Source organism: Haliotis rubra, unplaced genomic scaffold (assembly GCF_003918875.1).
Source record: "Haliotis rubra isolate DU_JTF1 unplaced genomic scaffold, ASM391887v1 Scf316, whole genome shotgun sequence".
NCBI lineage: Eukaryota > Metazoa > Mollusca > Gastropoda > Lepetellida > Haliotidae > Haliotis > Haliotis rubra.
The window spans coordinates 1,058,095-1,070,609 of record NW_025766987.1 but is presented as its reverse complement, the minus strand read 5'-3'; the positions used below and the strand labels follow the sequence as shown (position 1 = coordinate 1,070,609).

The 12,515-nt window shown below is 38.8% G+C and overlaps 1 protein-coding gene across 1 annotated transcript; it reads right to left on the bottom strand.

Annotated features, from left to right (window-relative positions):
* Nucleotides 1–521: 521 nt before the first annotated feature.
* On the bottom strand, nt 522–3,799 carry LOC124283458 (galactose-specific lectin nattectin-like). The gene is made up of 3 exons (XM_046719522.1): nt 3,742–3,799; nt 2,120–2,299; nt 522–655 (listed from the first exon to the last, which is right to left on the bottom strand). The coding sequence occupies exons 1-3, from the start codon at nt 3,797–3,799 to the stop codon at nt 522–524; spliced, it is 372 nt and encodes a 123-aa protein (XP_046575478.1).
* Between the last annotated feature and the right edge of the window lie 8,716 nt (nt 3,800–12,515).

The following is a 12,515-nucleotide window of genomic DNA, read 5'->3' as shown; positions in this document are numbered from 1 at the left end:
TATGTATGTATGTATGTATGTATGTATGTATGTATGTATGTATGTATGTATGTATGTATGTATGTATGTATGTATGTATGTATGTATGTATGTATGTATGTATGTATGTATGTATGTATCAGGCGTATTACAGCTGTACGATGTTGTTTGTAAACAAATCTATCTAGTATGAACCAGACAATCCAATGATTGTCACCATGCAATAGGATGACAAAGCACGTGTCATGACACCAGATGTTCGTGAAAAGGTGCGTGTATCCTTCACCACCGGTGACACCCCTCATACTTATATGTAAAGTCTAGTGAATAATTCGTGAATGTTGGTCAAAATAGGGAATTTCATTGGACATCATTTTTGTCACTGATAATGAGAACTTCTGGGTCAGTGTCAGTAATCACACACTTGTGTTCATGGATTTCAAAGGTCTTTTTGACAGATGTAATACTTTGTGTCTTTGCTTGCCCTGTCTTGCCACACATAGATACTGGTCATTTCAATTAGTTTGCTTTCAATGATGTAATCATGACCAGTGGAGATTGGCCGGGAATCCTGGACGCCAGGCGAAGTAGGTCATAGGTCGACCATCGTGAAGTAGCCACTGTCCTTCGTTTGCCGCGTCCGAACCATCGATGAAGTAGTTATGTTTCAAATTTTCTGAAAGTTTAAAAAAATGTGTTATTCATACGACAGTGAGAAGAAATCATTAATGAAATAATTTTAAGAGTAGTTGCCATAACCGTACATTATATGATTACTGCGTCGGCAATGAGTAAGACTGTAAGAGTTCATGGCAGGTTTGGTTATTTGTTTGTCCTACGAGCGTTGTCGTGTTGAAACAAATCCCTCTGGGCTTTAAAAAGTGGGAGGAGGTGAGCTTGCAGGATTTTGTCTATGTAGCGATTTGCTGTAAGATTGCCGTGAACCACCATTAGCTCTGATTTACTCGTGTCGGACATGGCTCCCCCCACCATGACGCTTTTTCCATCAAATCCGTCCACCTGTCAAACGCAGTTCGGCGCTAAACGTTCGTGTCGACGTCGTTAGTTAATCGGTGACATAGGTGAAACACCCGGATAAATCGGTCCTGAACAGGAGTGGTCTTCGACTTCTGGGACGATCTTGGAACGAATGGAAGCGGGTACATCGATGCCATTTTCGGGATATGGTACTGTGGAAGTGTCTACCAACGGCAGACTGGTATTCCCCTGCGTCCAGTGGCGATATTTTGGTCAGTAGCATTAAATCGTGGCAGTTTTTATCTTAATTTACACGTAATGAAATGATGGATTTGGTTTGGCCTTTTACAGTCAATGTCTCTACTCATGTTTCCGACATATTGCACGTGGATTACGTGGAAAACCCTTTTTCTGCATGCTCTTTTCATGTAACGTTTTCACTTTTTATGACAAACGTTTACAAACACATTTTAGGATGTATTTGCGCACAATACACAGGATTAATAGGATTCAAACAAAAGAATTGTCTTAATGACGATTGATGTCAAAACATATCGAAATATGTATCGAAACTGCTGAAAACGCGTGTGCGTATCTTGTTTTTTTCTTAAGAGTGTAGTGTGGACGAAATATATTAAAAGAGAAACTTGTCACACTGAATATATTCAAACTACTTTTCATAGACTTCATCCGCCTTATTGTGAATAAAGTGGTGAGCGGAAGGTAAGTGATTCCATCCAAGGTCACACCGTGTTAAAATTAAAAAAACCTTTGAAATACGATACGTGTTACCCTGCATGGCGCGCGGCATAAACAGAATGAAGTAAGGTTTGTTGTTTGTTTGTTTGTTGTTTAACGCCGCACTCAGCAATATACCAGCTATATGGCGGCGGTCTGTAAATAATCAAATCTGGACAGGCAATCCAATGATCAACAACATGAGCATCGATCTACACAATTGGGATACAATGACATATGTTAACCAAGTCAGTGAGCCTGACCACCCGATCCCGTTAGCCGCTTCTTACGACAAGCATGTGTTGCTGAAGACCAATTCTAACCCGGTAGAGCAAGGACTGGTCGGATTTTGCATTGTCAGTGAATAAGAACTAAAACGTGAACTCTGTAATTGATGGGTAAATATGATGACATCTGTACAAACCCGATGAGGAGGAGATCTGCTTCAGCAGGTGGATCTGTTTGTCCTCACTGTCAATAACAACCAAATGTTCTCCTCTTGTCGTACAGTCGGCAAGACCGTCGTCGCGGTTGATTTTGTTGAGATGCAGCTGGTAGCAGAGGTTCAGGAGGCGGTTGTGGACGTAGTCAGAAGGACAAGCTTCTGAGAACAAACGATAACAGCTACACATGAAAACTCCTTTCCACTGGTGATACTCATCACATACACAGGCAGTGGCAAGCCATTTAAATCATAATCAAATCGGCAGTATTTCAGCCATACTGTGTGTATGAAAGCAACACATGAATGAAAACAAGCTTACACCATATGCTTTTTCTGTTAACAGAGATCAGTAAAATCACCAGACTATCACGGATTTACACGTACAAGTAGTGTGTAACCATACAAAAAAAACCCCAAAAGATAATATGTAGTTTTATTACTGACTGACTGACTGAGTTTGGATTTATGCCGCTTTTAGCAATATTCCAGCAACATCACGGCGGGGGAAACCAGAAATGGGCTTCACACATTGTACCCATGTGGGGATTCGAACCCGGGTCTTCGGCGTGTGGAGTTTTATTAAAAAACAGGCTACAGCTTACCATCAACTGAAGGGAGAGCACCATTCAAGAGACCACGGGGACTTACAGTGTTTTTGCTAACTGCATGGACCCAAGCTGGATTTGCATCATTCCTTCAATGTATGGCGCAAACATATATGTTCTGTCACCATACTATCAAAAGAGTGTGGATGGATGGGGCTTGGGTATTCCACTTTGGGGGTGATACTATTTAGGAACCAAGTTGTATGATTTTTAGAAAGTGATTATTAACCATAATGTTTGTTAAGAAATGAACTAAGTTTCATTAGTATGTCCTCAATGGATCTGAGATTCGTCTAACATTTATGTGCAAATGAGAGTAATATGGTGTCCTCAACGAGTTAAAATGACAAAAATGTTCGTACAATTACGAACTGTTGATACTAAATTGAGGTGTTTCAGTTCAGACTTTAACAACAAACTGTTTCCTATTCAAAATCCCCTCGACAAAAAGCAGTAACTGTTTATGCAAATTCTGTCAAAATGAAGTTGAAACACAAACACATCTTTATTAATCAAAACATTTAAAAAAACAAAACAAAACAAAAACAACAGCAAAACTTTGCAACTGAGGAGAACATTTGAATATTTTTCTCTGATAGTTGATTCTGATAACAAACAATCGACAACTGAAATGTCATTTGAGTTTCTCCGTAGCGAACATTAACATAACCGTCAGTTGTCAGCAGTAGTTTTCCATACCTGTACCAGCTTAAATCCTGCAATTTGGAAATCATTGGCAGCAAGGCTGGAGTGAGCAATTCTTAATAAATGTCCATGCCATGCGACTCTAACTATGTATCCTCGCAGTTTCGGTCGTCATCCAGAAGTGTTATAAGATGTTGAGTGGTGTATCTCGGGGAATGTCCTTGATACTCTCAATGTGTGATGAACAAAAACGATTTCGAATAAACAGTTACGATAAGTCACAGAAACAAATTACAAACAAAAAAATCAAATAGAAATATTCTAGTGTGGTCTTTATAACGTCAGACTTACCTGTTGTTACGCTATAATATGTGGTGCCTGTGTCTTGTTCTCCGTCCTTCGGCGACATAAACAGCACGTCATGGAACTGGCACCGTCGGTGTTGCGGTCTGTAAAACACAGAAATACAGGCATGGTCCTTGAGACACCGAGCGACACACCAAATACGACTGCGAGGATTTGAAACTTCATACAAGACGTTTGTTGACATGATGACATTGTCAAATTCTGTCCATTTCATTCCAAGTCCTGTCTCTATCAAAGCAGTAGCATAGGTCACTAAACAAAGCAGAATTAGTTTCAGAATCATTGCTTCCGTTACAGCTGGTAGCTTCACGAAGTGTGGTGACAAAACAGATACGCTTATACGTTGGCTGCCTGTTTGGTGCATCAAATGTTGATCTGTTGCCATGGGTTCGTCTTCAATGAGCTGCCATTGCAATAAAGGTACATCTATACATACAAGTAAATGTTTAAGACTCTATTCAATATAGGTTTAGAAACATCGCTTTTCAAGTGGTGATTTCAGCGACGCTTACATGTATTGGCTGATTGTTCTGTTAATGATGCGAAATCGAGACACGACTGCATTTATTGTTGATTTGTTGGCGTGGATCAATCTTAAGGGAAGTAGGATGACATCAAGAACAAATTACAATGTTCTAGTAAATCAGAAATAAATGTGAATGTAGATTTTGTTTACTACAATACTTAAGTCTTATGACGGAGGGGATAGATTGTGAGAGTATATCAACCTGGGTTGGGCTTTGTGAGGCAGGTTTTTACCCGCTCGAGCAAATAACACGCAGATCTAATTGCACTAGCTACAGCCTTTGAAAAGCAGATAGACACCTGCTTTGGGAGAACACAACAAAACGTTGTTGAGTCATGAAGTATAAGCATCCTCAAGATATAACTAATAGACAACAGTTACTTTCATACGAATATTGCAGATAGCCAAAGTACTATAAGTCCCCATGGCCTCTAGTATGATGATCTACCTTCAGTTGCTGGTGATCTATAGTCCGTTTTTATATTGTATTGTCTTGCATTATAGTATAGGTTTTAGTTACATGCTAGTTTTATATCTCTATCTGTGATACACTAGTAGATATCTGTTCATCGTAAACAGTTTTATAGCTTCTAATATTATTGATCTTTACTGATAATTAATTGTTCTCGTCACGATATTGCTGAACTATTGCCGATGTGACGATAAACATTAACTCAATCACTCACTCATACGAATATATGTAAAACATATTTGGTCATTTGTCTGATCAATATTAGGGCACATTCTTGGAATAAACCAAAGTCTGGTAAGAAGAAACAGAGGGACACGCCCTAAAAGACGGGTTGTGAAACCATCATTTGTGTATTGTGCCCCATTGCATTTAAGCAGCCAGAACATTGAAAACAGGCCAGGGATGTTGTCTCAAATGTCAAATAACGACTGTCCAGCTTTACCAGCGCAATTGTGAAGACAACACGGTTTCTCATGGGCCAATCAGGTGGAACAATATACGCAATTAGTTCTATTTCTGCTGGAGTATATCATCTGATTATCCTTGGTGCTGCAAGCTTGAAATCCTCTGGTTTTAGCATTGTCTTTCTGTGAGGTAGCTCAGGAAATTACCCTAAAATTCCAAACCACTTGGTTCCGGGGGATCAATCTTCATATTATCTAAAACTTTAAGTTTCCAGAAATGTCACCTACGCAATCCGTATAGCATGATGTCAGGTCAGAAATGACAAATTGAAGAACATTTGGTTTCCATATCTATAAGGGACCGTTCATAATTTATGGGTGGGGGGTTTGATGATGATTTTAAGGGGGGTCACCCATTTTGTTCTGGGGAGGCAGGGGGTCATCAATTTTGTACACATGTACTGGGGGTCAGCAATTTTGTACACAGAAATATTAAAAATTATGCTTAAATATTATGGGAAGGAGGGGGTCATTGATTTTGTACATAAATTGTAGGGGGGTGTCATTCACATTGTACATGCTTCTCCATGAAAATCATCATCACCACCCCCCGTAGCCATAAATTATGAACGGTCCCTAACGGTTTTAAAAAATCTGTCCCCACTGGGGATACGGTGCACAAAGTCAAGCAACGCATGACAAGGGCCATAACTCTGTAACAACTTGTAACACAACGGGTTTTGAGAAAATCTCTCCCGATTGGCGATACCGTACACTAAATCAAGAAACGCATGACAAGTGCCATAATTCTGTCCTGAAAACACATATTAGATATAGTTTCCCTATCTATAACGGTTTTTGAGATAATCTGTCCCCATTGGTGATACCGGACACTTAGTCATGAAACGCATGACAAGGGCCATAACTCTGTAACAAATTGTAACATACCGCCGCCACCCCTCTCCCCGTCGTGGCGCGGGATAGTAATGATATGATATACCCATGGCATTTATGGGGTTAAAATACTAGGTGTTGCAATACTTACACACACCTGAAGTTGCCTTTCACAGGTATACGTGCTTTTTGAAATATTTAAACCGTGCACTAAAATCCATCCTTCAATAGAATGATTTTATACTTTTGATGAACTGTTAATCGTGATGCTAAATGTGTCAAAACTCGGCATGCCTTGTCGGACACCCTGATGGTAATAATGATCAGACAAGGTTGAGCAGAGGTGGATCTGAAACTTGGGTATGACTCCATCCAGAGTTATAGATCTTAAAATACCATGTTTGCACGTAGTGTCATATTCATTTTGAAGATCGAAGAAGGCACACACAACATTTTACTTATATATTTTATCATTCTTAAATGATCTAAGGTATGTGTTTTTATGACAGCCATATTGTAGATTGCCGGTCTCTAAGGTACCAAACTAATGCATTATCGATCACTCTTCCATGATGTTGCTAAAGCAGCTTTTCAATGTTTTAGGTAATTTGAAGGATTAGTGTGATCATGTCCACGTTCAGAAATTGGGACGATTACATAATTACGCCAAGAAGAAAGATACTTTACACACAAAAAGCAAACGTGTTTCTAAACATGGTTCTAGTAAGTGTTTTAGGAGTTGACAAAGTATGTTATCAGCCCCTATAGCAGTATGCTTGCTGATGGGACGTATGGAGCTCATAAATAGGAAAGGAAATAGTTGTAATCTTCCCATTTATCCGATTTAAAATTAATAGTTTCCTTTTTTCTTGCTGCTTGGCTATTTGGGGAAATGTAGGTACATAATTCGATGAGGAATATTGCTACGCCTGTGTTTAGAATTGTATTTATTCATATCGTAAGTGGATTGGAGTATAGGTCGGCATCCAGTTTTTAAGTATTGTTTCGGCATCCGAATTTGAATTTTTACAGTCATTGTTTAACCAATGTTTTCAATGTTGGGAATTGCAGCGAACTGACGTTTAAGTTTGTTCGTACACATTAGTTAGCTTTCATATCATTCCATCTAGATGATAGGGTCACTCGTTTTAGACAGTGTACCCTATCGTACGCCATTATGCCAAGAATGGGCCAATCAAATCGCGCGTAGTAAAACGCATTTCGAAGCATTGGCGGCACCGTTGAATTTTGAAACTTCGCTAACTATGCAAAGCACAATTTAAACATAAACTTTGAGCTAAAGGATCAGCAACTTTCAACACTGAAACATACTTACAAAGGGAATGACTGTATAGTTGTTTTGTCCAATGGGATATAGCTATAGGATATTCTTGGAGTAGCCATGTTTGGACGTTCAGAGTTATCTTGCCTTGGTACTAGTACTAGACTATTTTCATATCCGTGCCCATTTGCGCTTAGACAGGTCCTAGTCGTAAACATGGCCACGAGTGGGGTACGAGACGCTATCCGGCGTTCCGGAATGACACGAGTAGTTACGAATGAGGTTTTAGAATATTTGGAAGAGTACTTCCATAGAGCTCCGCCCGCATTCGATATTCAGATTCATTCAGCAGGTATGGGTCAACTGACAAGTCAAGAGACGTATAAGAATGAGTGAGTTAATATTTAGCTTTACATCTGAAATATTGCAGCCATATCGTGACAAGATCAATATAATTTATATCAATATTGAAAGAAAATAAAAATTGAAGTAAAAACCTGTCATCGAAGGACACTAAAAATACTAGATTATCAAAGCTCTGAATTTAAAACTAGTACGCTATCATAAAAATATATCACGAGAGACAACAGTACAATATGAAAAAACGGGCTATAGATCACCATATTAGGGACCATGGGGACTTACAGTACCTTTGCTACCTGCATGGAACCTAGCTATATTAACTCTTCAGCAGCTGGTGATTGCAGTCAAAATTAGCCAAAATTAATATGACAAAAAGAAGACCTATAAGAACCTGTAACAGGATATAAATATGTGAGCACACAATCATCACAGTATCTAAAATCATCATCCAGTGTCTTCCCTTTATTGAAGTTCCTGAAAGGCATTTGGAAGATGGAAAATGAATACATGACAAGTTTTATGGACAAGTTTTAGCACGACGGTTCAGAGCTCTGTTTACGAATCTTGATGTACGTCTAACTGTTTAGCCCCCTTTCTGATATTCGAAAGCTACGATGCCACCTTAAAGCGTAGCATTTCAAGGAATTTACATGGGTTTGGTTTGAGGTTTGTCTCAATTTATATCAAAGTTTTTAAAGAGACTGCAGTGTATGAAATAAGGCCCGTCCGACCGCCCGGGACGGTCTAGATTTCTGACGGACTGACTAAATTTACAGCTAGCCAGCCGGATGGTCTGGTAAAAAAATTAGATAACATGTTCCATACATCTGAGTAAATGACTGTTGTGAATAGATTGTAAGACAGTAAATACATGTCACAGGTTCATTAAATTATTCATTGTAACTAAAACTTGAGTTATTTTCTCAGGATTGTTTGGTCTGGTTAAATCCATTTTGGGCTGGTAACATTTTGAAGTTACCAGCCCTAATGGTTTTTGGCTTATTTCATACACTGCAGACTGGCAATTTAATGTGGGCCAACACTGACTGATTATTACAATGCGGACCAGTGTTCCAGTCGAGTAGGCAGTATTTGTCTGTCATTGTATTTGGTATTGAAATACATGGTCTTTCAGAGGTTTTACGTGATTCTGTAGATGGATCACCACTTTTTGTGGACGATTAGGCCCATTCTTGTGTTAAAATATGCATACGATAGAAAGGCAGTTGTGTCAGTAAAATTCACAAATGGTCACTTGAAAACGGGAATTTAAATTTTCTAAATAAAACAAACATGTATGAAATTCTGCAGGAAAGATAAGCCACATATGGACCATGAACTATACAAAGTTCTTTCGTCTTATTTTTTACTCTTGTCTCATAACATTTTACCACACATTAAAAACCGTAAGGAAAATGCCTGGAGACACTTGATTTGTTGAATTCTCTAATGCAAAGTGGGAAGGTGATCAAACCACCCTCTCATCACGGGTTCGATTTCCCACATGGGTACAATGTGTGAAGCGCATTTCTGGTGTCCCTCGCCGTGATATTGCTGGAATACTGCTAAAAGGGGCGTAGAACTAAACTCACTCACTTAATGCATATGAATGAGAACGTTTGCTTGGGATGGCAAAATCAAAACAAGGTAATTTGGCCAAGAAGTTTAACTTAAGCTTCCGGTCTAATATCGTTCAATAACCATCAAATCGCCAATTGCCTTAGACTGATTTACCCACCTGAACTTGAAATTAAGGTGACAAGTGAGACCGCTTCAACTGTTTCATGTTTAGATTTATGCATAAAGATTCAGAGTGACAAAAAACTCCTCAATAGGCTGTATGACAAAAGGGATGATTTCAACTTTCCAATAGTCAACTTCTCATTCATGTCAAGCAACATCCCAACAGCTCCAGCCTTTCACTTTTGAGGTACACGTACAACCGAGCGTGCACTGTGTATCAGGACTTAAAAGAGCGTCATACCACTCTTGCTTAGAAGTTGTTTGATCAAGGTTACAACATTCAAGGCCTCAGTGAACCTTTCAAAAAGTTTTCTGGTAGATATGTGGAGGAAATTTCCAACTTTGATGCATCAGTGACAAAAATGATGTCCGATGCAATTCCCTATTTTGACTTGTTACATATGGCCACCGTACGTTCCCGAATTATTTCAGGTGAACAATTGACTAGAAGGGTGCCACCGGTGGGACAGGATCCGCTCACCATTTGGCGAACTCCTGGGTATCATCATTCTATTTTATGACAATCACTGGATTGTCTGGTCCAGATTCGATTTGTTTACAAACAACATCGTACAGCTGTAATACTACTTACTGATAAACAAATAAATTCTCATGATATAGTCACAATTGTACAGATCGACTCTGCTTTTAGCAGAGATATGATCAATGCAAACTCGAGAGGGATGGGGGATGTCCTGAAGAAATCGACTGACTACAGGGCTAATCATTATTCTTTTCAAGCGTCTAAGGTTTTAGGTATTTAATTCAAATAACTGCCGCCCGGAGAGCGGAAGGTCGCGGGTTCGATCGACGGACCGCGTCATACCAAAGAGACGTTAAAATATGGTACTTGTTTGTCCCTGCTTGGCGCTCGGCATTATTGGGTACAACAAGGTCGGAGTCAGTATAATGTGTCTGAGTGGGGTATTCATGCTTCACTGCGGCATGGTATGCACGTCGTCATATGAGCGAAATATTCTTAAGTGCGACGTTAAACCCCATTTCAACTCACCTATTGTGTTGTGTAGATGTAGGGCGTACAGAGCATGTGATACGATATCCTCACCGGATGAATCCAGTGAAGTATTGGTTGTGGTTTTATGTTTCGGGTCATGGAGGTAATAATCGAATAAACGGTACACAAACTGTATAAATCCAGAAACGGAAACATGTCTTATCTTCAATAGTTTGTTAAAAAACGAATTACGTAAATCAATGAATGAATTCAAGACGTAAGAAAACTAATTGTCACATCACATGAATCAGGTGATTGTTTAATTTGTTCACATAACGTGACATGCCCGCTAACACAGTGGTCAATCAATGGGGAGTAGCATCAAACAAAGTCCATATTATTATTATCAAGAAGGGGAAAGAAGAAAACAGTTTTGTAACAACGTAACATAAAATACTTCAGGGAAAAGGCGACTGCAATTTCGTGGCACGCTCGTATTATCATGGGTTGCAATTGCGAGTTGCCCTTCAACGTTCATCCGACTCACCAATCAGATTCCACCTCTCTTATTCCGGGGTCACCGGTATGGTGATTTACCTTTAGTTGTTGGCAATCTTAGTCTGCTGCCTGTTTTTTATATTGTATTGTCATGTATAGTTAAAATGTTTTGGATTTAATTACTAGTTTTAAATTTCTATCTGTGATAATCTAGTTGTTTTACTGTCCTTCGCTGACAGGTTTTTATAATTCGCCTTTGATTGTTATTAATATACAACTTGATTTAGTCACGATATGGCTGAAATACACTACACGCCAAAAGAAACGTTACCCTCCTACCATTATGAATTACTGAAAAACTATCATAGATATGTTAGAAGATACATATGTATTAGTTTATAAGAAAGCTTAACAACACAGCTTTATGCAAATCACGGAAACAAATTCTCATATTTAGGTGAAATGCACCCTTTTCAGAAGAATTAAATTGTCCTATTTTCGTCCATGTCGAAATAAACCAACAACAGTGATTTAGATGTCCAAAAGAAACGTTTAAATAAAATTCTGCTTTGGGACAAAGATAAACCATTTAAAGTCACCATTTTAAACTATTAGAACAAGAAACAACCCAAGAATTCTGACCCAACTCCCCATTTGAGTGGAACATTGGAACTGTTTCAGATGCAGATCAAAGGGCCTCTTTGATTGACAGTTGCAAGAATCGATTAAGTGGCTCTAGATGTTTTGTAAACATCATTGATTAACGTAGCTCAACATGCTAACTCCAATTATTGACATCTTTATGCATGTAATAACCTTCACAACTGAAATACCATACTTCAGCTCTTAGCAAAGGAGTCTGTCATGACAAGAGGGGAAAATTGATCCATCTGTCGATCACTGAATGTAACCATTACGGCAGAATGTTCCAGAAACTGAACGATAGTACGAAGTGCCAAAGACTATCAGAACAAAGATTCTTTTTGAAATCACCTGACTGATATGAAAAACACTGGACATGTCGAAGTGAGTGTCAAGTTACGTTTTGTCAACCAGCGTATATTTGCAAGGTTTGGAGTTCTGGAAGGTTCACCGGAATGAGCATTTGTTAGTTGTAGAGATGGTCTACGTTACTCGGGATCTAAGAGTTTTCTTATTCTTGCCTTCGTTTAAATATTGCCTAAAAATACTGCCTATGTGACTATTATTTTTAATTCACTCAGATGTGTTTTAATAAACGCATCAAAACCCGTTCCATATTCATATAAAAGTCCCTATTCTGACTATCATCAGCATGTGCTCGTGAATTGCTGTTAAACAGTGTTACAAGCAGGTGTTGCGAGGTGAATCTGGTAGAAATTGTGCACAAAACAAGAATAAGACACATGGTCCTGAAAGCTCTGTACCCAAAACTGTTATGGTGATCTACCTTCAGTTGTTTGCGACCTATAGCCTCTTTTTATAATGTATTGTCCTTATTTGAAATCCAGTTTTAGAGAGTGATGCTAGTTTTATTTTTTGATACTGTGATATTCTAGTTGATATTACCGTCCTTCGTCGACAGGTTTTTATAATTTACATGTATTTATGGTGAATTCAAAACATGTTTTTAGTCACCATAT

Coding starts and splice junctions, on each gene's coding strand:
- LOC124283458 (XM_046719522.1), bottom strand. CDS start 3,799: ATGTCGCCGAAGGACGGAGAACAAGACACAGGCACCACATATTATAGC. Junction 2,300..3,741: donor ATATTATAGCGTAACAACAG/GTAAGTCTGACG, acceptor GTTTGTTCTCAG/AAGCTTGTCCTTCTGACTAC. Junction 656..2,119: donor GCAGATCTCCTCCTCATCGG/GTTTGTACAGAT, acceptor TTAAACTTTCAG/AAAATTTGAAACATAACTAC.